Source organism: Paroedura picta, chromosome 5 (assembly GCF_049243985.1).
Source record: "Paroedura picta isolate Pp20150507F chromosome 5, Ppicta_v3.0, whole genome shotgun sequence".
Lineage (NCBI taxonomy): Eukaryota > Metazoa > Chordata > Lepidosauria > Squamata > Gekkonidae > Paroedura > Paroedura picta.
In genome coordinates, this window is record NC_135373.1 from 125,201,436 (window position 1) to 125,226,356 (window position 24,921).

Sequence of the window (24,921 nt, forward strand, 5' to 3'; positions counted from 1 at the left end):
AGTGACGAGGATGATCTGGGGCCAAGGGACCAAGCCCTATGAAGATAGGTTGAGGGACTGGGGAATGTTCAGCCTGGAGAAAAGGAGGTTGAGAGGGGACATGATAGCCCTCTTTAAGTATTTGAAAGGTTGTCACTTGGAGGAGGGCAGGATGCTGTTTCCGTTGGCTGCAGAGGAGAGGACATGCAGTAATGGGTTTAAACTACAAGTACAATGATATAGGCTTGATATCAGGGGAAAAAATTCATAGTCAGAATAGTTCAGCAGTGGAATAGGCTGCCTAAAGAGGTGGTGAGCTCCCTCTCACTGGCCGTCTTCAAGCAAAGGTTGGATACACACTTTTCTTGGATGCTTTGGGCTGATCCTGCGTTGTGCAGGGGGTTGGACTAGATGGCCTGTATGGCCCCTTCCAACTCTAGGATTCTAGGAGTCTAGTTCAGCAGTGGAATGGGCTGCCTAAGGAGGTGGTGAGCTCCCCCTCATTGGCAGTCTTCAAGCAAAGGTTGGATACACACTTTTCTTGGATGCTTTAGGATGCTTTGGGCTGATCCTGCGTTGAGCAGGGGGTTGGACTAGTTGGCCTGTGTGGCCCCTTCCAACTCTATGATTCTGTGATTCTATAAAGTCTGAGTCCAGGGGCCCCTTTAAGACCAACCACGTTTAAATCATTGTATAAGCTTACATGTGCATGTTCGCTTCTTCAGACACGGTGAAATGGGAAATACCAGTCCATACACATAGGTAGGGCAGCTTTTCTTACCCAGGGTTTCATCAACCCTCTCAGTCCACCTCCCTCACAGGGGGTCTGTTGTGGGGAGAGGAAGGGAAGGCGACTGTAAGCCGCTTTGAGACTCCTCCGGGTAGAGAAAAGCAGCATTTCACTCCTTTGGGCAATGAAAGTAGGGTATGAAATCCAACATTGCTACTTCCTCTTTGGATAGAATCTTAAAATTGGGTAGATTCACACCCAGTAGCATCTTAAAGACCAAGCGTGCCCAAACTGTGGCTCTCTAGATCAGTGGTCCCCCAATCTTTTTATCACGGGGAAGCGGTCAACGCTTGACAATTTTACTAAGGCCCGGGGGGGGGGTAGTCTTTTGCCGAGGGACGTCGCTGCCGCCTGAGCCCCTGCTCCACTTGCTTTCCCCCAGCAGCAACTGTGCAGTGCCACGCTGAAGGGGACCCCAGCCATAGCGGCCGCTGGAGAGCACCAAAGGTGAGCCGGCGGCAGAGTGGCAGGGCAGCCCTGGAGGCAGCAGCTGGGGAGGAGGATGAGGAGGAGCTGTGGCCCTGTACCAACTGATCTACGGACCGGGACCGGTCCCCGGACCGGGGGTTGGGGACCACTGCTCTAGATGTCCATGGGCTACAATTAATGTAACCCACTGCCAATTGACCATGCTAGCTCATCTGTAACCATTGTTGTTGTTGTTAGGTGCGAAGTCGTGTCCGACCCATCGTGACCCCATGGACAATGATCCTCCAGGCCTTCCTGTCCTCCACCATTCCCCGGAGTCCATTTAAGTTTGCACTGACTGCTTCAGTGACTCCATCCAGCCACCTCTTTCTCTGTCGTCCCCTTCTTCTTTTGCCCTCGATTGCTCCCAGCATTAGGCTCTTCTCCAGGGAGTCCTTCCTTCTCATGAGGTGGCCAAAGTATTTGAGTTTCACTATAACCATTAGTGGTCCTTAATATTTTGGAAGAGCCACTGTGGGAGGAGTGGTGTCTGGGCCCTGTCCAGAGCCTGTCCGGGTGTCTGGACGCTGCTTCTGGCTGCATGGGTCAAACCTGGATTGGACCAACCCCTGGAGTGCCTACCCCCAGAAGCCAGATGTGAGGCGCACATGCAGCCTTGTGGCCAAACCATACTAAAAATTTAATATGCATTTTATACAATTATCAAAAACATTTAAGACCACAGTTATCAGTTTATCAGCAGACTTCTCAGAGGACAATATTTTGGTTGTCTCCCATCTCTTGGTGATTCTTGCTACTGATATTTCCTACCCCTCTCAGCCTATGTCTGTGAACAGGTACAACCTGGTATTTTTTCCTTGCTACCTGAGGTGCAGTTTTTAAATTTCCGAGACGGTATAATTTGTAGTTTTGTCCCCCGGGGTCTTTGTCTTGCTGCTACCTTCATTTTCCAAGTTTGTCTTTTAAAAAATAGGCGTACTCTGCGAGATTGCAGCAATAATGAGATAATACGGTGTGTGTTTTGGGCAAATCACTAAATAATGCCTTCCCCATCACTTTGGATTTTTTTTTAGCTTATTTTTCAGATGTGCGTAATTGGTACAATGGGATTTCAGAATATATTATCTGATACGTGTTTTTGAGGTTAACTACTGCCAGAAGCTGTAGATAATTCCGCTTGGGACTTGTCCTTGAAAATAACTTTTCAATTATAAAATTCAAATGACTTTGCATTCAGAAAGCAGGGGAGAGGTGAACGCATTTGTAAAGCCACATTGCAAAGTGTGGTTGCTCCTTTTTCTGGGTGCAAAGGAATAGTTATGGCAGCAATAGAGTGAGATCTAGGATACTGAGCACCCTTGCCTTTTTAGGACTGGTGGGCTAAGAGGGAGAATATTATGAATGTGTTCAGTGCCATCAAGTCACTTCCAAATTTTGGTGACCCCGTGAATTAATGACCTCCAAGATATCCTATCCTTGACAACTTTGCAAACTGAGGACTGTGGCTTCCTTTATTCATCCACTCCATCTCCAGTTGGGTCTTCCCCTTTTACTGCTGCCTTCAACTTTTCCTAGCATCATTATGTTTCCCAGTGACTTTTTTATTCGCATAAAGTGACCAAGTATCTATCTCATAGAATCATAGAATCATAGAGTTGGAAGGGGCCATACAGGCCATCTAGTCCAACCCCCTGCTCAACGCAGGATCAGCCTAAAGCATCCTAAAGCATCCAAGAAAAGTGTGTATCCAACCTTTGCTTGAAGACTGCCATCTCGCTCTTTTCCGCTCTATCTCGATCTACCCCGCAAGGCTGTTGTGTGTCACCTGCAGGAGGAGCGGCAACTGTGGCGATACCCCCCCTGGCCAAGCTGCTTGCCCTGCCGCGACCTCTGTGAAAGGGTCATTCAACCCCCAAAGGAGTCCTGACCCCCAGATTGAGAACCACTGGGCCTTGCAGCTCAAAGGCAGCTTACTATGACAAAGGGCTTCTCCCTCACGGACCCGCTGACAGCCTGTTGCTGCAAGTTGGAGAAGAGCCCGCTGTGTTTACGGGAGTATTGCGCTGCAGAGTTTGAAAGCCCTGTTATAAGCACACTAAAGACATTTCTGGGAGGCCTTTGAAAATCTCTCCCGCAGCATTTCCACGCTTCGCACTGCCTCCTTTCTCTTTTGTAGTTGTCAAAATCAGAAGCTCAAGACAGCAGTTCACTTCCCGTTCTCGGTTTCGGAGCAATGAGTTGTCAAGGCAGGAGAATGATCAAATTGTTTTCTGATTGATTGCCTAATATTTAAAGGCTCGTGGAGTAATTATCTGTTGTTCGGCTGCACCAGGCAACGGAGTGGAGTCTGTGGACTTCCCCTCGTGCCGTCTTAATTCCGCGTAGCATCTCCCCACCGCGCCGAATCGGGGCTGTCAACCGATCAGAGGTTTTAGTCGATTAAGTGACTTGCTTTAACTCATTAATCAAAATAAATATTGCATTACTTCAAGGAAAGCGATATTTTTCTGAGGATAGGCAATGAAGATAGCAGTTTCTTCTGAGTAAACGGAACTGACAAATGATTTATTCTCCGGAAGATTCTTCCAGAAACGTTGCCCGAACCAATTCGGAGATGTATGAAGATTGTCAGTGGCAGCTTTGAATGTCCCTTCCGAAGAAACAAACAACCTGAATCTGCTTTGCAACTTCTGTTTACTTAAAACCTTTCTGCTACCACCAATCCACCCAATTCAGGGTCCCCAAGTAAGCTAACATTTAAGCACGTTCATGTTTGACACATTGAAAAGGATTAAATTTTTTTTCCTGCTGTCAAATAACAGCTGAAATAAGGCATTCAGAGGTGGTTGGCCCTTGCTTGCCTCTGTGTAGCAACCCTGGACTTCCTTGGTGGTGAGAGCCAGTTTGGTGTAGTGCGGACTTCTAATCCGGTGAGCCAGGTTTGATTCCCTGCTCCTCTCCCACATGCAGCCAGCTGGGTGACCTTGGGCTCGCCACGGCACTGAGAAAGCTGTTCTGACCGAGCAGGAATATCAGGCCTATCTCAGCCTCACCCACCTCACAGGGTGTCTGTTGTGGGGAGAGGAAAGGGAAGACGATTGTAAGCCGCTTTGAGCCTCCTTTGGGTAGGGAAAAGCGGCATATAAGAACCAACTCTTCTTCTTCTTCAGTAATCTCAGGGCTCTCTCAGCCTCACCTCCCTCACAGGGTGTCTGTTGTGGGGAGAGGAAAGGGAAGGTGATTAGAAGCTGCTTTGAGCCTCCTTTGGGTAGGGAAAAGCGGCATATAAGAACCAACTCTTCTTCTTCTTCAGTAATCTCAGGGCTCCCTCAGCCTCGCCTGCCTCACAGGGTGTCTGTTGTGGGGAGAGGAAAGGGAAGGCGACTGTAAGCCGCTTTGAGCCTCCTTTGGGTAGGGAAAAGCAGCATATAAGAACCAACTCTTCCTCTTCCGCTGCTGCTGCAATATCAGGGCTCTCTCAGTCTTCCAAGATTTGACATGATTGGGCTATCCAAGTCATCTGTTTGTCCGTTCTTCTGTCCGTCTGCCATTCTACCTCTCGGTCTGTATAGAAATTAAAACAAAGAAAAGATTAAAAAATCTGTAGATTATAAACATGCTTTTTTGAGCTCCAGAAACCGCCCTGAGCCTCAGGGGAAGGTGGTATAGAAATACAAAATTAAATGAATAAAATGCACACATTCTCGTGCATTTGTGCTTCTTAAAACGTAAGGCTAAGAGTTAGCCTCCTATGCCAAGATGAATGGGTAACTCCAGCTATTTTTACTGTTTTTAAAAGCTCTTGCGAGTCCCTTGGACTGCAAGGCGAACAAACTGGTCAGTCCTAGAGGAGATCAGCCCTGCCTGCTCCTTAGAAGGCCAGATCCTGAAGATGAAACTCAAATACTTTGGCCACCTCATGAGAAGGAAGGACTCCCTGGAGAAGAGCCTAATGCTGGGAGCGATCGAGGGCAAAAGAAGAAGGGGACGACAGAGAATGAGGTGGATGGATGGAGTCACTGAAGCAGTCGGTGCAAACTTAAATGGACTCCGGGGAATGGCAGAGGACAGGAAGGCCTGGAGGACCATTGTCCATGGGGTCACGATTGGTCGGACACGACTTTGCAACTAACAACAACAAAAAGTTTATGGTTATCCTGAATAGTTTACCTGGCAAGGCTGGGTGAGTATGTTGTCTTCTCTCCCCCCAAATGCAATGAAAACTTTACAGAGCTCTAGATAAGACCGCATAGAATAATGCAGAGCATTTATTATGATCATTGATTAGATCTGTCACCCCATGCTAGAAGAAAATGATGGCGGACGAGTTATTGTGTTGCGTGTTTGAACGGGGGTGGCTTGATGCATGGGCTGCTTGACCCAGATCTCACCTCCTTTTTCCCTGTTGCAGTCCCCAGATGGGAAGGTGGAGAGAGCTGGTCCTGCTTTTCTGACAGTTCTCATAGGCACTCCAAGGTGGTGCATAAAGTGGTCCCCGACCTTTTTCAGGCTGGGGACCGGGGGGGGGGGGAGGAGGAAGAAGGAGAACAGTGCTCACCGGAGGGTGCAAACGTGCAAGCGCGGAACTGCTGCACCTGCGTGTTTGCACCCACCGGCGGGTGCTGCGCTGCTCGCCCCCCCCCCCCCCCCCGGTCCCCAGTCCTTCCTTTCCCCTAGGCTTGAGCGATTTGGCCACCGAAGCGGCCGATTGCTCCCAGCGCAGTGAGCACCGTGGGGGGGAGAGAGGCGTGCCCAGTGATGCGCCGGCATCCGCGCCTCCCTCTCCCCTGCTGCGGCCCGGTACCGAGGGCTCCACGGTCCGGTACCAGGCCACAGACTGGGAGTTGGGGAACACCGGACTAGGATACTAATCCCATGCTGAGTTGCTTTGACTGCTGAAGTTTGTGTGTTGGCCTGGCAGAGGCAAATCTAACATGTGTCTCTGTGCACATGCACACCCACCCACCCACGGAACATAGGCGGCCTGCCATCAAGTCTGACAGTAGTTTGGAAGTATCATGTTAGCTAAATCAAGCTCATCGCACTGCGGAGATTCCTGTCCTCCTCCTTTAGAGCATTCCCCGAGAGTTCATGCCCCGTTGCATGTGTATTTTATCTCGGTAATTCATTCTTTCCAACGTATTAATTTCTAAGGCATTTGGTTTCCGGCAAGTCATCAAGTTTAAGCATACACCAGCTCTTTAATATTAATGTATTTATTATCCCGTCTCTTGTTTGCCATAGCCTTTTGGAAATTTGAAAGCAGAAAAGTTTCTCCTCGGCGCAAACAGTTGATTTTCTTTTTGCTCACTTTGTTTGCAAGCACGTTGCCTTCCCTCCGACAAACACTGGACCAAAGTGGGTGTTCAGATGTCCTTCGGTGACTTTTCTGCAGCGTTGGCAGGAATGCGCGTCAGCCCTGAGAATATTAAGTGCGAGAAACGTGGTGTTTGCGTCTGCTTCGTTCAGGTATAAGTTGTTCCTCTGGGGAGGATTGTTTGAGTCCAGGGGCACCTTTAAAACCAGTGAAGTTTTATTCAAGGCATAAGCTTTCATGTGCACACACACACACTCCTTCATATACATTGGATTGGGAGCGTGCGTGCACTCAAAAACGTATATACCTGGAATAAAACTTGGTTGGGCTTAAAGGTGCTCTGGGGCTCGAACTTTGTTCTGATGCTTCAGACCAACACAGCTGCACACCTGAATCTGTCAAGTCCCTTACGGCAGCCCATGGCGTTTTCAAGGGAAGAGACGTTCATAGACTATTTAGTAGTCTCCCACCCAAGTACTCCCCAGGACTGACCCTGCTTAGCATCTGAGAGCTGATGAGACACTGCAGACGACCGTGGCCCCCTTTGGAACTATGGTGGCACAAGACCCTTCCCCAAAGAAAAAGGGCCATCGGCTCTCCCCTCACCCCATCAGAAAGGTTGGGGACCGCTGCCATAGAGGGATTAGAAGGTTCTCTTTCCTCCTGGCTCTTCCTTTGAATGCCTCCATATTGTGATGGCAAAGGACGTTCCGTGGCTTTGGAGTCATGGCTAAGAGCGATGGACTCTGCTGGGATTGAGTCTCAACTCCTCCATATGAAAGGAAGGCAATTGTAAGCCACTGTGAGACTCCTTGAAGTGGAGAAATGCGGGGTATAAAAACCAGCCCTTCTTTCTTCTTCCTCCTCCTCTTATTCTTGAGAGCCAGCTTGGTGCAGTGGTTTATAGCAGCGACCTCTAATCTGGAGAACTGTATTTGATTCCCCATTCTTCCTCCACATGCAGCCAGCTGGGTGACCTTGGGCTAGTCACAGTTTTGTCAGAGCTCTCTCAGCCTCCCCTCCCTCACAGGGTGTCTGTTGTAGGGAGGGGAAGGCGATTGTAAGACGCTTCCAGACTCCTTCAGGTTGAGAAAGGCGCAGAACAAAAAAAAACAGCTCACCTCTCTTCTCTTCTTCCTCTTCCTCCTCCTCTTCTTTTAGTGCTCACTTTTAACTAGGAGATGCATTCTTGACAGCTGCTCCCCAAGGTCTTAGATTGCATTCCAAAGGCTTGATAACACATGAACATCTTTCAGAAATGAAATATTTTCTAATTTCCTCATCATTTAAGGACAGGCTAAATGTTTGTTCCCTCTTCCTGTGTTGGCGGTTTTTAATACTCTCAGTTTCTCAGAAGTGTTTTGTTGTTTCATAAAATGTGTTGTCCACCGGGGCGATCAAGGATAAGTGTATTCCACGAATTTCCGAAGAGAGACTTGTCCACTTAAGTAGTTTGGATCTAGGGCATCTTACTAAGGAGGCCTTCCATTCCTTTGTCGTCTTTAAACTCTGGAAGTGACCCCCTCGGGTACTTTTGAGAAGCCGTTCGGGTTGGTTTCTCCGTCTTATAATTCTGCGGGTTCTTTTCCAACCACTTTATATAGTGGGTGCTCCTACCTTTTTTTTAAATAAAAGGAAGGGGGGAAGGACTTCTTGTTTGACCATAATTGGTTCCCACTTTCCTCAGAGTTTCTACCGTATCCCAGTTTTAGTTTGACATACTTTTCAGTGGTTCTAACAAGTCCAGAAATGAAAGCCAAATTGCGCGGGAGTAGCGAGTTATGCTGACATTCAATGATTTTTCCCGTTCCAACCACTTGACCTATTGCTCAAAACGATTTGAGCAAACCACGGGAAGGAAACAGAAAAGTACCTTTGTTCGCAGACACGGGCTACTGGATGTCAGAGAGATGATAAGCAGGAGTCTTCTGTTGTTCTCGGTGATGACTCTTCAACGATATGAGCCTTGTCCGTACTCTGCCGTAAAATGAAGTTTCAATAAGGGCTTCGGGCATGGTTTTGGAACCATCTCTAAGAGACTTGCACGCCTTCTCTGCGATGATTACTTCCATTTCCTTCTCGGTAAAAAGAGTTTTGAGAGTTCAGTTTACAGTAAAGTCAAAAGCTCATACATCTTAACAATGGCATGCCCATTGAGAACCAGCGTTTTGTAAGAGCAGTAGCCTCTTAACCTAAAGAACTGGGTTTGATACCCCGCTGTTCCATGTGCAGCCAGCTGGGTGATCTCGGGCCAGTTCACAGTTCTCTCAGAGCTCTATCATCCTCACCGTCCTTACTGCGTGTCTGTTATGGGGAAAGGAAGGGAAGGTGTGTCAGGAACCAAGGTAGGGTTGTGCAATTTGGAATCCGAAGCGGCCATTCCTGCCTGGAGCAGCCAGCGCCATGCCAACAGGGGGGGGGGGAGAAGTGGGTGCTGACACACTGGTTGGCGCACACACGCAGGCGCAGAACTCTGTGTGCTGACCAGTGTACCGGCGTCCGCACCTGCCCTTCCTCCCTGCGGTTTGGATCCAGCAAACACTGGCAGGGGCTCATGGGAAATGTAGTCCATGGACATCTGGAGGACCACAGGTTGACTACCCCTGGTTTAAGGTGTTTCAGAGTGCTGACCCGAATCCTGCCGCAGTCCGGCCTTTATATTGCTTCCACCTAACATGATTTGCAAGCTTAAGGAGCGTCATTATTGAAGAAGCTAATTCTTGATTCAGACGTCTCTTATTGATATGCCTTCACAAGATTACTCCATTACAGTCATCTCTAACATCTAGCTTGTCCTACTTAATTGGGCTCAAAAATTAATTGACTTTCTTCCAGCCTTTGAATATCTTTCAAGATTACCTGTGCTCATATATTCTCAGAGAAATCCACTGAATTAATGTATAGACCTTATTAATACATTTTTGCTACTCTGAAGCCTGATATCACTCTATCAGAAGCATCCATTACAGATTTGGCATGCGTATAATCATCTGTTGGCTGTTAACCAATAAATCGTCTTTGGTCTACACCTTTCCTTTTGTCCTTGACCAGGTAAAAGCTTATTATCTCTCCCAACGCTCCTTCTACCGAGATCCAGTTTTCAATTAGCATATTCTGCATATCCTTTGGTATAAACCCGAGCTGTTTGTAAGCTACCTCAAGGTTATATTGACTCGAGGCCACGTAATTCTTTGCTAGGCAGGTTGTAATATTTATTGAAACCAGTTGTTCATACATTTGGGCCTGCAGAAGTGCTCTTCATGGCAGGGCCAGGCCAGCAGCTCCCCCCTTTCCCCAGCTTTGTCTAGGTCTATCCTTAACAATAGGCATAAGCTTCTCTTTGTTTAGGTTATGTGTCATTCTCTGTTTGGGGCAATGACTCATTTATAAGATTCTTGGTGCCTTGTTTGATTGGAAAGCAGGGAATGCATTGCTAGTGCATGAGGACTCTAGCCAGGAGGTCCAACTGAGATCCACAGGCATAGAAACATAGAGCTGGAAAGGGACCTCAAGGGTAATCTAGTCCAATCCCCTGCAGAACACAGGACATTCACAACTACCTCCCCACCCCCCTGTCCAAGCTGCTCCAGTGGCTGAAGGGCACAAGCCCACTGATCATTGGTCCCAACCAAAAGCTTGGTGGAAGAGCTCTGTCTTACAGGCCCTGCGGAACGAGGATCATCAAGTTGGAAGCCATGGACTGGAGCAGTGGTTTTCCACCTTCGACCCTTTAATACAGTTTTTCATGTTGTGCGGACCCCCAACCATAAAATGATGCAAGGGTTCTTTCACTGAAATTAAATGAAAACTGACCCATGGCGGGAAGATCCATTGTTCATGATTGTATATAAATTGGGATTTTCCCCAGGGTTTCTCAGTTCAGTTCTGCCTCTTGTACCACCATGCCGATCTCGCTCTTTTCTGCTGCTCCAGATGGACGAACGCTCGATCTCGACCTACCCTGCAAGACTGTTGTGTGGATGACACCCCCCCCCAGCCAAGTTGCTTGCACTGCCCTGACCCCTGTCAAAGGGTCGTTTGATCCCCAAAGGGATCCTGACCCCCAGCTTGAGAACCACTGCACTGGAGGGTTTTTTTTTAATTTTGTCTCCGAAGCTGCACGTGAGGAGCAGTCTGAGCCACGAATCTGAATTTGATATTTCCAGACAATGCAAGGGTAATAGGTCTTTTCCCTTCCTGTACCAACATGCTGTGCTGTGTAAACATGCCTCTCCCCCCGGAGCATTTCTTTCTGTCTTGAAACTTCATGCATGCTAGTTGGCAGTGATGCATGCTAGTTGGGAGAGGAAAGGCAAGGCAACAGTAAGCCGCTTTGAGCCTCCTTTGGGTAGGGAAAAGCGGTATATAAGAACCAACTCTTCTTCTTCTTCTTCTTCTTCTTCTTCTTCTTCTTCTTCTTCTTCTTCTTCTTCTTCTTCTTCTTCTTCTTCTTCTTCTTCTTCTTCTTCTTCTTCTTCTTCTTCTTCTTCTTCTTCTTCTTCTTCTTCTTCTTCTTCTTCTTCTTCTTCTTCTTCTACCACCACCACCACCACCATCTGTAGAAGAGTGTGGGTGTGCCTGGGCACATTTTTGTACTAGCGAAATTTCACAATGTGTCTAGAGCAGGGGTAGGCAAACTGCGGCCCTACAGATGTCCATTGAGTACAATTCTCATGGGAATTATACTCCATGGACATCTGGAGGGCCACAATTTGCCTACCCCTGCTCTAGAGCCTCCGCCATTGGTCGAGGACCTCATGCTGGCTAAACAGACCCACCCGCCCACTCAGCATCAAGGGGTCATTACACTTTTGGTGTGGAAAGGTGGGAGAGTTTGACCATGATGCAGATCCCTTTAATTTCCCCTCTTGTTTCCCAGGCCTGCTGTACTTTGAGTTTTTAATGGGCTCTTGAGCCCTCAGCTTCACAATAAAAAAAAAGTTTGTAATCCACCTTGAATTTGTGGGATTGAGTAGGATTTAGTTAGAAACAAACGCATAAATTAGAACAGGACTCATGTTGGTGGTGATTGCGTTTATGCCTTTTTGCTCTGATGAGCGCTAATGACTACCTTTAAGGAATAAGGCTTTCTGCAGGACCTGTAGATCTTGCTGTGAGGCATGATGATGTGAGATTTGATTACAGATGTTAAGAAATTAATCCTCTGAACGATTTCGTCAAGGCTGCATTACGAAAGGCCCTTCCTCGCCCTGTTTCCAAACCTTTCCGTCGGCAAACTTATATGGGAGAATTTTACAGTCTCCCATCAGACAAACCTTTATCCCCTGCAGTCTGAATCAGGAGAAGATCTCAAAAACTTTATGCTATGTTGTCCACTTTGATTCTGCCCAACCTAGTTTGAGTCAAATGCAGTTTTGTATCCCTGGTTCTGGTGAAGACTGTACTAAGTTTCTTTTCATACAATCATTAAATTGGAAGGGACCTCCTGGGTCATCCAGTCCAACGACCTGCATTTTGCAGGACACTCACAACCCTCTCACTCATCACCTGCCACCGCCTTGAATTTTCCCAGAATCAGCCTCTCCGTCAGATGGCTCTCCAGCCTCTGTTCGAAAATCTCCAAAGATGGAGAAGCCACCACCTCCCGAGGAAGCCTGTTCTGAGAAACCGCTCTGACTGACAGGAACTTCTTCCGGATGTTGAGACGGAATTTGGAATCCTAGAATCATAGAGTTGGAAGGGACTTGCTGGGTCATCTAGTCCTACCGCCTGCCCTATGCAGGACGCTCACAACCCTCTTGCTCATCCACTGTAACCTGCCACCCCTTTGCCTTCACAGAATCAGCCTCTCCGTCAGATGGCTCTCCAGCCTCTGTTTAAATATCTCCAAAGATGGAGAACCCACCCCCTCCCGAGGAAGCCTGTTCCACTGAGGAACCACTCTAACTGTCAGGAACTTCTTCCGGAGGTTTAGACGGAATTTCATTTGAGTTAATTTAATCTCATTGGTTCTGGTCCGTCCCTTTCCCTACAGTTACACCAGAGGCACATGCATGCTGTTATCCATGTCTCTCAGGAAAATATTTGTCTCTGATGCAACGCAGAGTCAATTACTATTATACAACTGTATGTTTTTTTAATCTTTATTTAAAAAAATCTTTTTATATTAATCTTTACTACGTTAGTCTGAAAGTATTTTTATTCTTGTTTGCTAGCACACTTGTATTAATTGTTTACTTTTCTTCTTACAGTTGTTATGGCATAAGGCTGCAACAGTATATTTATTTGCTTACTAATTAATCCTCAGCGAACCATAATACCAGTGGCTGGTTTCCGAAGTTTGCCACCCCCTGGGCTGCCAAGGTCTTTCTTTAGCAGTTCTTTTTCTTTCACGTTTGGTTTCAGGACGCTGTCCACCAGCGATGACCTAGAGGACCGGGAGACGGAGAAGGGCCGCCTGGAAGAGGCATATGAGAAGTGCGACCGGGATCTGGACGAGCTGATTGTGCAGCACTACACCGAGCTGACGACCGCCATCCGCACCTACCAGAGCATCACAGAGCGCATCACCAACTCGCGCAACAAGATCAAGCAGGTGACGACCCGTGTGTGGCAGGAAATGCAACCCATCGCCCGGCTTGCGCTTGACTTTCCCACGGCAGCGCAGACCTTACTCCTTTATTGTCCCGATAGCCTGCTTTTGTCTCTAAGAAGGACCCAAGTTGGGTAATAATGGAATGTGCCACCAGGTTGCAGCTGAGTTACGATGACCCCCCATAGGCTTTGAAGGGAGAGAGGCAAAGAAAGAAGAAGAGCTGTTTTTTGTTTCACCTCCACTGAAGCACCTCCAGGGTCATCTAGTCCAGTCCCCTGCAGAATGTAGGAAATTCACAACTAGAATCATAGAATCATAGGATCATAGAGTTGGAAGGGGCCATACAGGCCATCTAGTCCAACCCCCTGCTCAACGCAGGATCTACCTGCCCACCCACAGTGAGCCCACTTCCATGCCCGGATGTTGACAGAAAAAAAGAAAAAGAAACAGAATCCATGGCTTGTCTGGCCTGGAAGAACTTTGCCTTCTCACTCCAGATTGGCGACCGGCATTTCCCTGGGCCTGCAGCAAAGGTCCACAAAAGCCAAGCTCAGACACGGTCCCTTCTGCCAACCCCCTGCACAACGCAGGAGCTTACAGCTACCTGCCTACCTTTAGTAACCCCAATTTCATGCCCAAGTGATCCCCCCCTACACCAAAAATCTCCAGAATCCAGCTTGACCTGGAGGAAATTCACCCATCATCCTACAGAGGTGATCAGCAATTCCCTGGGTATGCAAGGAAGGGCCACAAGAGACAAACCCTGGCACCTCCCTTCCTGCCCACCCACTCCCCATCTGCCTAAGATAATAAAATCTCTTGCCTTGACCTGGGTGGCCCAGGCTACTCCCATCTCATCAGATCTCAGCTGCTAAATAGAGTTTGCCCTGGATGGGAGACCATCAAAGAAGTCCAGGGTTGCTATGCAGAGGTAGACAAAGGCAAAACTACCTCTGAGCATAGCACGCCTTGAAAACCCCACAGAGTCACCAGAAGTCATCCGCCATCAGTTAGTGATTTCCCTTGCAGTTCACTCCTGCGGAACGGGCACTGCGGCCCAAATATTGCTGCTTTTCCCTGTGCAGAACTTATTTGGGCAAGGCTCCCTGGCGGCAGCTCTCCAGGTAGTAGAAGAAGAAGAAGAAGAGATGTTTCTTATATACCACTGTCCTCAACCCGAAGGAGTCCCAAAGCAACTCACAGTCGCCTTCCCTTTCCTCTCCCCACAACAGACACCCTGTGAGGGAGGGGAGGCTGAGAGAGCCCTGATATTCCTGCTCGGTCAGAACAGCTTTATCAGGGAAAGGGAATGCGACTGTAAGCCACTTTGAGACTCCTTCCGGTAGAGAAAAGTGGCATATAAGAACCAACTCTTCTTCTTCTTCTTCTTCTTCCTTCTTCCTTCTTCCTTCTTCTTCTTCTTCTTCTTCTTCTTCTTCTTCTTCTTCTTCTTCTTCTTCTTCTTCTTCTTCTTCTTCTTCTTCTTCTTCTTCTTCTTCTTCTTCAGTAATGTCAGGGCTCTCTCAGCCTCACCCACCTCACAGGGTGTCTGTTGTGGAGAGAAGAAAGGGAAGGCGAATGGAAGCCGCTTTGAGACTCCTTCCGGTAGAGAAAAGTGGCATATAAGAACCAACTCTTCTTCTTCTTCTTCTTCAGTAATCTCAGGGCTCTCTCAGCCTTCACCTCCCTCACAGGGTGTCTGTTGTGGGGAGAGGAAAGGGAAGGAGACTGGAAGTTGGTTGCATGTGGGGGAGCGCAGAATCGAACCCAGCATGCCATATTAGAAGTCCGCACTCCTAACCACTACACCAAACTGGCTCTCGAGGTAGGAAATATATATGGTTTTTACCATCTCCCAGTGTTGGGAGATCAGCAAGGGAAAGAGAGTTTATTTGAACCTGGCATCCTTTCCTCAGGAGGGCATCACCCCTCCAGAGACGGTGCATTGTGACCCTTTCAAGCTGTCAAATTCATTTGGCATTTTCAAAAGACAGTCATTCTGCTCTGGTAGAAGTTCATTTCAGGGATTTACGTACAAAGCTCAGCTCTCCACGAAGGCTGAGATCAATTACACTGAATTTGAAATAAACCATAACCCCGGCTTACTCCATACAATTAAGCTCTGCTCAGGTCAGAAGCAAACGTACAGGGGAGTGACCTTGAGAGACCACCTTAAAATAATCACAGAGGATGAAGGACCTTTTGGCGTGTACCGTGTCTGATTAGATTCAGCCCAGCCGCAATTGAAGGAGCTTTTCTTGGGAATTGGAAATTGGCAGATAGAGTACCCAGTCTGATTATTATTTTTTTTGTGATTGCCTTGTTAAATTAACAAGCTTTCCTGAACACTGTCCCCCCCCCCCTCTCCAATTTGTAGTGAGCTATTGAATTGTAATATGAACTTTCTGTAAGTAGTTTTGGTCAGGCTGTCAGTGACAGTACATTTCAAGTCTTTTGGGGCGGTGACGATGGACTTGAAATGTGATCTGTATTTTGTCTTCGGAATTATACGCTAATCTATCCCCAAGGGTCAGCGTGCACGAACAGTGTTTCCTTCGGCAGGAAGAGATTCCCATCTTGTCCTGCCTCTGAAGGTGACAGCAACAGTTACTGGCAAAATGTCAGGGACTTAAACAATGAGACCAGGACCACGCAGCCTGGGAAACCCATAGCAACCAATTGGCTCCAACTGTTAAAGTCTTCGACAGTTCAATATTCCCTGTGTTCATCTTTCCATCTGTCCCACGAGGGAGAGTAATATGTATGAGAGTATATAGGACAAGACATGGAACTGCCTGGGCCAACATAAATACTCTGTCCACTCTGTAGCACTCTCAACCTTCTTTCTCCTGAATCCTTGATGATGATGATGATGATGATGATGATGATTTAATTTGTTACCCATCACTCCCAAGCAGGCTCATGGCGGGTTACAGGTGTCCAGTTAAAACTCCCATTAAAAACCCATTAAAATGGACAAGAAATACCGATAAAGAAACCGACATTCATAGGAAGCTTCCATTAACATAAAGTATCTAAAATTAGCTTTCTTTAGCCTGCCGAATTATAGCTTTAATAACAGCACATACGAGAAGCCATGTTGGATCAGGCCACTGGTCCATCCAGTCCAACACTCTGTCACACAGGGACCAAAACCCTGTGAGGTCTACTAATGGGGCCAGAACTCCAGAAGCCCTCCCACTCTTGCCCCCAAAGCACCAAGAAGACAGAGTGTCATTGTCCCAGACATAAGAATATAAGCTAAGATGTGTTGGTTCAGGCCAGTGGCCCCTCCAGTCCAACACTCTGTGTCACACAGTGGCCAAAACCCAGGGGCCATCAGGAGGCCCACCTATGGGGCCAGAACTCCAGAAGGACTGCCAACATTCCACCAAGCGCCAAGAATATAGACAGAGTGTTCCCTTTATATTTTTGAAGCAGGGGTGGGAGGGTCAGCAGTAATTACACATTGTGATACTAATATTAATAGATCTTTACAAATTTGGGTGTTATATGACCATTTTGGAATTGAACCACATAAACCAAAATATTACCAGATGCAGTTATTTTCTATAATTTCATAATCCATAAGAATGCAGTGAGAGAAATCCATTTTGAAATTGTTTTGAACATTGGAATAAATAATTCTGTCATCGCCCTAGTATGATAGAGTTGGAAGGGACCTCCTCAGTCATCTAGTCCAACCCCCTGCACTATGCAGGATACTCACAATCCTATCGCTCATCCACTGTCACCTGCCACCCCCTTGGACCTCCACAGAATCAGCCTCTGTTTAAATATCTCCAAAGATGGAGAACCTACCACCTCCCGAGGAAGCCTGTTCCACTGAGAAATTGCTCTAACTGTCAGGAACTTCTTCCGGATGTTGAGACGGAATTTCTTTCGAATTAATGTCATCCCATTGGTTCTGGTCTGTCCCTCCAGGGCAAGAGAGACTTTTATCTACTGCTTAATTGTGACTGACGGGTCTTCACTTGAGGCATTTAAATTAAACAGCCTGGCAGGTCCGCCCATCAGCTGCTAGGTTCAAAAGGCTCACAGCCATTTAACCCATCCATTTTATGATCAGGCTGTGGATATTTGGCAAATGGATTTTTATACCCCAATCATGGGTGGGATTGACTTCCAATGATTGGAGTCCAGAGAAGATGTCTGGTGTCATTTTCAGTGTATTTTTCTTTAAACAGAGCCCTTTGCTGTAGCACAAACCACTTCTGAGAGTTTATTCATGATCTGCAGACGTTTGCCGTGTGTCATGGATGCACATCAATAAAGGGACACATTTTTAGATCCTAGCCAGAGCTGTCCTTTTGTTTCCCTTACTGGCCTTCTTTACTGAAAGGAAACTACATTGCAGCATATCATGAAGCATATCAAGACGATGAATTGAGACTGAATTGAGACTTAGGTTTCCTGTCTCATTACCAGTGCTGCCTTCTCTATGCCTACTGCTCTCCTGCTGCATCATCACACCTAATCCAAGCATACCTGCTATCGTCATTCCCCTGCAATTGTCACTTCCTTGCTATTGTCATTCGTTGTCTGAAACCACAAGCCATGCCCAAGAAAAAGGGAGTCCAAAACATTTGGCTTGAGAAAATTCTGGCTCGGTTCTGTTCAGGGGCCATCCCAAGCTTCAAACTGCACGGGAATGTTTAGGTTTATCCTTATCTCTGATTACAGGACTGGCTGTTTTAATTTCAGTCTCTTTCCTAACAATCCCTAGCATAGCATTCGACTGTGGTTTACAATTACTCAGTCCTAATCTCCTCCCCCTGATCTCTGGAGAGCGACTTCGACTTAGAGTAGATAACGCTAAGCATGATTCACCCGTGGTCTTGATGTCAGGTAGCTTCTTGCGTATTCTCCATAACCGTAGATACAATCTGCAACCTGACTCACCAGTCCTCTGTATGAGCATAGGCATTGCTGCAGAAATATTGTGCAGCGTTATGGAGCCAAGAAATGTTTTCGGGGGGAGGGGGGGAAATTAAAGTGCTTTCTGACCTCTACAGCAATCCCAGGGTAATTCACATCAAGATAACTTACGATACGATAACATTTATCGTGTATAGCCAAAGGCCATTACGAAACATGATTAAAAACAATATGGTACAAATATGAATAAAACAATATTTCTCCAATATTGCGTGCATGAAATTGTAGACGAGGGCTACTGAGTTACAATTAAGAAAAAAACACGGTGCATCAAGGTGGGGACACCTGTAAAAAAGCTTTGGCTCAGATCATCCTGGCAGCCAGAGCGAAAAGTGCCACCCTATATGAAATATAGGGGTCGACATCTGATAACAGGTGACTTTATCAGAAGTGGGGTGTGAGTTTGGTAGTAACTTGACAAGGAATTTGCCCCTGGGTTCGGAGTACAAGGGACAACCCAAAAAATAGTGGGGCAGGTCCTCCACAGATGAATTTCCACATATACACAGGCGTTGGGCTGTGGGCATTTGGAGATATTGTCCAAAGAGCATGGCTGATGGCATCATTTCAAACCACAAAGATGTTAGGGCCATTCTAAGATTGCGTGTTGTTATGTTTACTAAATATGATGCTCTAGAGAGGTGTTTTAAAATTGTTTTATACCATGGGGCTGATTGTGATAGCAGAATTGAAGAGTGATCAATCAATGAATCAGCCTTGAGCACCCAATCATGTACATCAGAAACATTGGCTGATGTAAGCAGTAAGTCGTCTGGTATGGTATAGCGTGAAAGAATGGAGCTAAAGAAGTCAGACCGACTCCTGTCTTTGCTCAACAAGAGCTTAAAACTTTGATGGCTTAAAGAGTCTGATTTGGTTGTTGAGTCTTTCTTCCAAGATTTCAGAATAGCTAAGTGGGCACGGGCTTTGAGTGAGGGGAAACCAAGCTCTGCCCTCATCAGGGCTGCGGGAGACCCTTTTGGAAAGAGCCAGGATACGTCTGAAAAAAAAGTTCTGAACGGGCTCCAAGCTGTTGGTTATTTGTTCTTTCCAGCCCCAGATGTCAATGCCATATAATAGGTGAGGAATGACCTTGGCTGCAAAGAGCCTTAGAGCATCAAGATAACTTAATTATGCAGTCTTCTTTCTGGACTACGACCGTCTGTGCTTGTTGCTATACTATACATGCCAGGATTATGTTTCGGTTCTTTTGCACCATTAATGCCATGAACTCAAACAAGAAGAAGAGGAGTTGGTTCTTAGAAGCCGCTTTTCTCTGCCAGAAGGAGTCTCAAAGGGGCTTCCATTCGCCTTCCCTTTCCTCTCCCCACAACAGGCACCCTCTGAGGGAGGTGAGGCTGAGAGAGCCCTGAGATTACTGAAGAAGAAGAAGAAGAAGAGTTGGTTCTTATATGCTGCTTTTTTTCTCCCTGAAGGAGTTTCAAAGCAGCTTACATTTGCCTTCTCTTTCCTCTCCCCACAACAGACACCCTGTGAGAGGGAGGTTGGGCTGAGAGAGCCCAAATATTACTACTCGGTCTTCCTCGGGGCCAAGGACAACCAGCTGGTTGGTACTTGCAGAGTGGAATGCTTTACGAAGGGCATAGGCAGAGAGGCAGGCGCTCAGGTAGCTGTGCCTACCACATTGTCTCAGAATCCCAGGGGCGTTTGCAGACTGAAAGGCTGGGGACCCCCTTCTTCCTTCATCCCACAGCGTATGGTAGAAGCTGAAAGGCTGACATGTTTGTCTTAACATTTAACCAGGAATCCCGGTTCCAAGCTGGATGCTGTTTGTCTGACCCGGCCTGTTGCTTGTGCCCTTTGCAGGTGAAGGAGAACCTGTTGTCCTGCAAGATGCTCCTGCACTGCAAGCGGGACGAGCTGCGGAAGCTGTGGATCGAAGGCATCGAGCACAAGCACGTCCTGAATCTGCTGGACGAGATCGAGACCATCAAGCAAGTCCCCCAGAAGCTGCAGCAGAGCATGGCCAGCAAGCACTACCTCACCGCCACGGACATGCTGGTAGGAGGCGATAGCGGGGGCTTGACGGACAGCTGTCCGATAAGCGTCTGCCAGATCTGCTATCTGGGCCCGAGTAATTAGATCTGCCATTTATTCACCTGCCGTATTGTTCTCCCCGCCTGCCTCTTCTGCCCTTTCCTGTCATTCACTCCTTTTCTCGGTCGTCAGTCTATTAACCTCTTTGACTCCCGTGAAAGCTCTGCTGGCTTTGACCTCGTGTCCTTAGCCTCCATTCCTGTCCTGTCGCTCCTTGACTGCGGCTTCCCCCGTCAGCGCTTCCTCCTGCTCCCTTTCATTGCTTTTCTTGAGCTCTTTGACTCTGCCCGGTCTTTGGTCCTTGTTCCACTGATCGCTCCAGTTATCGCCTCCTGCCGCCTCCTGCCTGCTCTTGTTATCCCTCTCCTCGTCACTCAGTTCAGAATGCCTCTTCTCTTTCCGGCTGCTGTGGGTATTCCAGGCTGTATGGCCTTGGTCTGCTAGCGCTAGTCCCTGATGTTTCACCAGTAACTGCAGCTGGCAGAGGTAGGACATGGGTAGACGGCGATAATTGCCACTTCAGTTTGGTGTCGTGGTTAGGAGTGCGGACTTCTAATCTGGCATGCCGGGTTCGATTCTGCCCTCCCCCACGTGCAGCCAGCTGGGTGACCTTGGGCTCGCCATGGCACTGATAAAACTGTTCTGACCGGGCAGTGATATCAGCGCTCTCTCAGCCTCACCCACCTCACAGGGTGTCTGTTGTGGGGAGAGGAAAGGGAAGGCGACTGTAAGCCACTTTGAGCCTCCTTGGGGTAGGGAAAAGCGGCATGTAAGAACCAACTCTTCTTCTTCTTCAGTAATCTCAGGGCTCTCTCAGCCTCACCCACCTCGCAGGGTGTCTGTTGTGGGGAGAGGAAAGGGAAGGCGATTGTAAGCCACTTTGAGACTCCTTCGGGTAGAGAAAAGCAGCATATAAGAACCAACTCTTCTTCTTCTTCTTCTTCCTCTTCTTCCTCTTCTTCCTCTTCTTCATCATCATAAACAGAAGGCGTTATACCCTAAATAAGTTTCTGCTAAAATTATGTATGTATTTCCAAAAAACATTGTTTTACAAAATGTGCCCTACCTTTTTTGCTGTCTTCAGGAGCACAGGGGGGACTGGCCAATTAAAAAAATCAGAATAGTCTATGCACACCACCCCTGCTGGCACTGCCAGCATTCACTTGAGGACAAAGGACGAGGCTCATGGGAATTGTAGTCCATGGACATCTGGAGGGCCGCAGTTTGACTACCCTTGGTTTACACACTTCTACAGCTGTTCCACAGCCCTGACCAAAACAGAGTTTTACTCACTGAGAAACCTTAGTTCAAGGACTAACCCATTCCTTATTTTATCCCTGGTACGTTGGCGCTAAGCATGAAAAGTTACAATAGCACCGCTGCTTCCTCTTAACTTTTTCTTTCGCTGTAAGTAGGATGCTAAATGCATCTTGCGTGAACTCCTTGGCTTCCGCCGCCTTTAGCCTGTCTTTCTCCCCACGTACGAATGATGCCGTAATTGTCCTCTCGCTGTTCGGTAGCTCCGTTCCCCTTTATTGTGCCATCCGAGTAGCATATAGAATAATTATTCTAACTGTCAAGGATGTGTTAATGTTTCCGGATTGCCTTGTCCTTTGTCCTCAAGGTAAACAGCTGTTGGGTTATCAGAAGTCACCCCCACCCAAAAAAAAAAAAAAAAGAAAAGAAAATTAACCGACAAAGACCCTCGATATCTCTTGCATGGAAATGGGAGAGCTGATAAATATTATCGCCTGTAGGTCCGTGATACGTGCAGTCTAAATGAGCCCTCTGCAGTCCAGTGTGGGCTTGATACACACGCATTAATGGCATAATTTCTGGTGGCTGCGTCGCATTTCTGCAGTCTGTCCTTTGTATTCCACTCACATTAATTGAAGTAATTTTGCCACTGAAGCGTGTTTCCAACCTCTGCATTTAAATTGAAATTTTAATTCCCTTATTGTTTGGCAAAGACGTCTGAAGATGGCTTGTTACTGGTTTCATTATCACTCAAAACACTCCAGCTGGTTCTAATGTACAATGATTAATTCAGGAAAGACTTATTAATGTAAGAAAGGCAACCTTTTCCCAGGAGCAGGAGCAGAGAACCGAAGGTATTTGGGGGTGATGGATAGTATTTCTGCAAAGCTACATGAAGGGAAAATGTGGTGTTAATAGACTGGCTTTGTTGACATAGCTTAAAACTTGCAGAGATTATCTTCGGGAATAGTCTGAAGGGAGCTCTACGCAGTGTCGCTGCGAACTTTGCAAGTATGTGATTGACATTCGGCTACTCAGAGAGTAGCCGTGTTCGTCTGCAGAAGCAGCCAGGTTTGAGTTCAGGAACAAAAAGTCATAGTCCCATTGTATACGGCACTGGTCAGACCACACCTGGAGTACTGTGTGCAGTTCTGGAGGCCTCCAAGAAGGACAGAGAGAAAATTGAAAAGGTACAGAGGAGTGGGACAAAGATGATCTGGGGCCAAGGGACCAAGCCCTATGAAGATAGGTTGAGGGACTTGGGAATGTTCAGCCTGGAGAAAAGGAGGTTGAGAGGGGACATGATAGCCCTCTTTAAGTATTTGAAAGGTTGTCACTTGGAGGAGGGCAGGATGCTGTTTCTGTTGGCTGCAGAGGAGAGGACACGCAGTAATGGGTTTAAACTACAACGATATAGGCTAGATATCAGGGGGAAAAAATTCACAGTCAGAGTAGTTCAGCAGTGGAATGGGCTGCCTAAGGAGGTGGTGAGCTCCCCCTCACTGGCAGTCTTCAAGCAAAGGTTGGATACACACTTTTCTTGGATGCTTTAGGATGCTTAGGGCTGATCCTGCGTTGAGCAGGGGGTTGGACTAGATGGCCTGTATGGCCCCTTCCAACTCTATGATTCTATGATTATAACACCTTAATAAAGATTTTTAGGGTATAAACCTTTGAGAGTCAAAACTCCTTTCATTAGTTACTTGATGTCAGATTCCTCCCGAAGGGATCTTGGCTCTTGAAAGCTTATACCCTTCACATTTTGTGAGTCACTAGGGGACATGCAGAAGAGCCTCTTGTGGCGCAGAGTGGTAAGGCAGCTGTCTGAAAGCTTTGCCCATGAGGCTGGGAGTTCAATCCCAGCAGCTGGCTCAAGGTTGACTCAGCCTTCCATCCTTCCGAGGTCGGTAAAATGAGTACCCATCTTGCTGGGGGGTAAACAGTCATGACTGGGGAAGGCTCTGGCAAACCACCCCGTATTGAGTCTGCCATGAAAACGCTGGAGGGCGTCACCCCAAGGGTCAGACATGACCCGGTGCTTGCACAGGGGTTACCTTTACCTTTACCTTAGGGGACATGCAGAGGGGGTTGGCCAGTGCCTGCCTCTGTGCAGGGACCTCGGGCTTCCTAGGTAGTCTCTGATCCAAATACAAACCAGGGCCGACCTGGGTTAGCTTCTGAGATCTGACGAGATCAGGCTAGCCCGGCCTATCAAATCCGGTCATCCTTTATATTAGGCCCTTGAAGAAACCCAGTGAGGGTTTGGGGGATGATGCCACAGCTGCCAGCCAAATCCATAGAATCCTAGAGGTAGAAGTGCCCATAGAGGCCATCCAGTCCCACCCCCTGCTCAATGCAGGATCAGCCTCAAGCATCCAGGAGAAGGATCTGTCCAGCCCCTGCTTGAAGACTGCCAGTGAGGGGGAGCTCCCCACCTCCTGAGGCAGCCCCTTCCACTGCTGAACTAGACTTTTAGAATCCTAGAGTGGGAAGGAGCTATAGAGGCCATCTAGTCCCACCCCCTGCTCAGTGCAGGATCAGCCTCAGGCATCCAGGAGAAGGATCTGTCCAGCCCCTGCTTGAAGACCGCCAGTGAGGGGGAGCTCCCCACCTCCTTAGGCGGCCCCTTCCACTGCTGAACTAGACTCCTAGAATCCTAGAGTGGGAAGGGGCCATCCAGGCCATCCAGTCCCACCTCCTGCTCAAGGCAGAATCAGCCTGAAACATCCAGGATAAGGATTTGTCCAGCTGCTGCTTGAAGACGGCCAGTGAGGGGGAGCTCCCCACCTCCTTAGGCAGCCCATTCCACTGCTGAAGTACTATATAAAATATCCCACAATTTGTTCTTCTGGTCGCATAGGAATGACATCTGTGGCTTTGCAGGTGGCCGGGAATGTGCCTCTTCCAGAGGATCAGATCCTTGTGGCTCAATGGTAGAGCATCTGCTTTGGGTGGTGAAGATCTCAGATTCAATCCCTGGCATCGCCGGTTAAAAGTATCAGGTAGCAGATGACATGAAAGACCTCTAAGATCTTGAAGAGCTGCTGCCCATCTGAGTAGACCACACTGACCTTGATGGACCAAGGGTCTGATTCGGTCTAAATCAGCTTCATTTCGTGGGGAGGGTCCCGAGCTCAGTGGAAGAGCATTTGCTTGGCATGGAGGCTCAGTCCCCGGCATCTCCAGCTGAAAGGACCAGGTAAGAAGTGACCTGAAGACCTCTGTCCAAGGCCTGGGGGAGCTGTTGCCAGTCTGAATAGATGGCACTGACCTCCACGGACAATGCATCTAATTCCGTATGCAGCAGCCTCATGTGCTCATGTTCAAGGGACAGGTGCTGAGGCCCAGCTGATTTCACTAGGCTGTGATTTTGCAAGTCAAAGATCCGCAGCATCCTAGTCCCCATCTGTTGTTGGAAGCCCAGGGAACCTGGTGGAATAGGTACCACCCTAGACATAAACCTTTCCAATTCCGTTCTGACTCTGGGCCTTTGTGGTGCTTTTCTTCCCTCCACCCCACCCCACTTTCCTTGCTAGCGTGAATCTTTACAGCCTGTCGGCCTTTTTGTGATGCTCC

At 47.7% G+C, this 24,921-nt stretch overlaps 1 protein-coding gene across 2 annotated transcripts in view; it reads left to right on the forward strand.

Annotated features, from left to right (window-relative positions):
- The window catches only part of EXOC4 (exocyst complex component 4), a 395,846-nt gene that overhangs the window by 13,210 nt on the left and 357,715 nt on the right, over positions 1-24,921 (forward strand). For both annotated transcript variants that reach the window (XM_077340354.1, XM_077340355.1), the window contains exons 2-3: positions 12,882-13,071; positions 19,858-20,052. In XM_077340354.1, the coding sequence (XP_077196469.1) occupies positions 12,882-13,071; positions 19,858-20,052 (385 nt within the window). The remainder of the gene's footprint in view (positions 1-12,881; positions 13,072-19,857; positions 20,053-24,921) is intronic.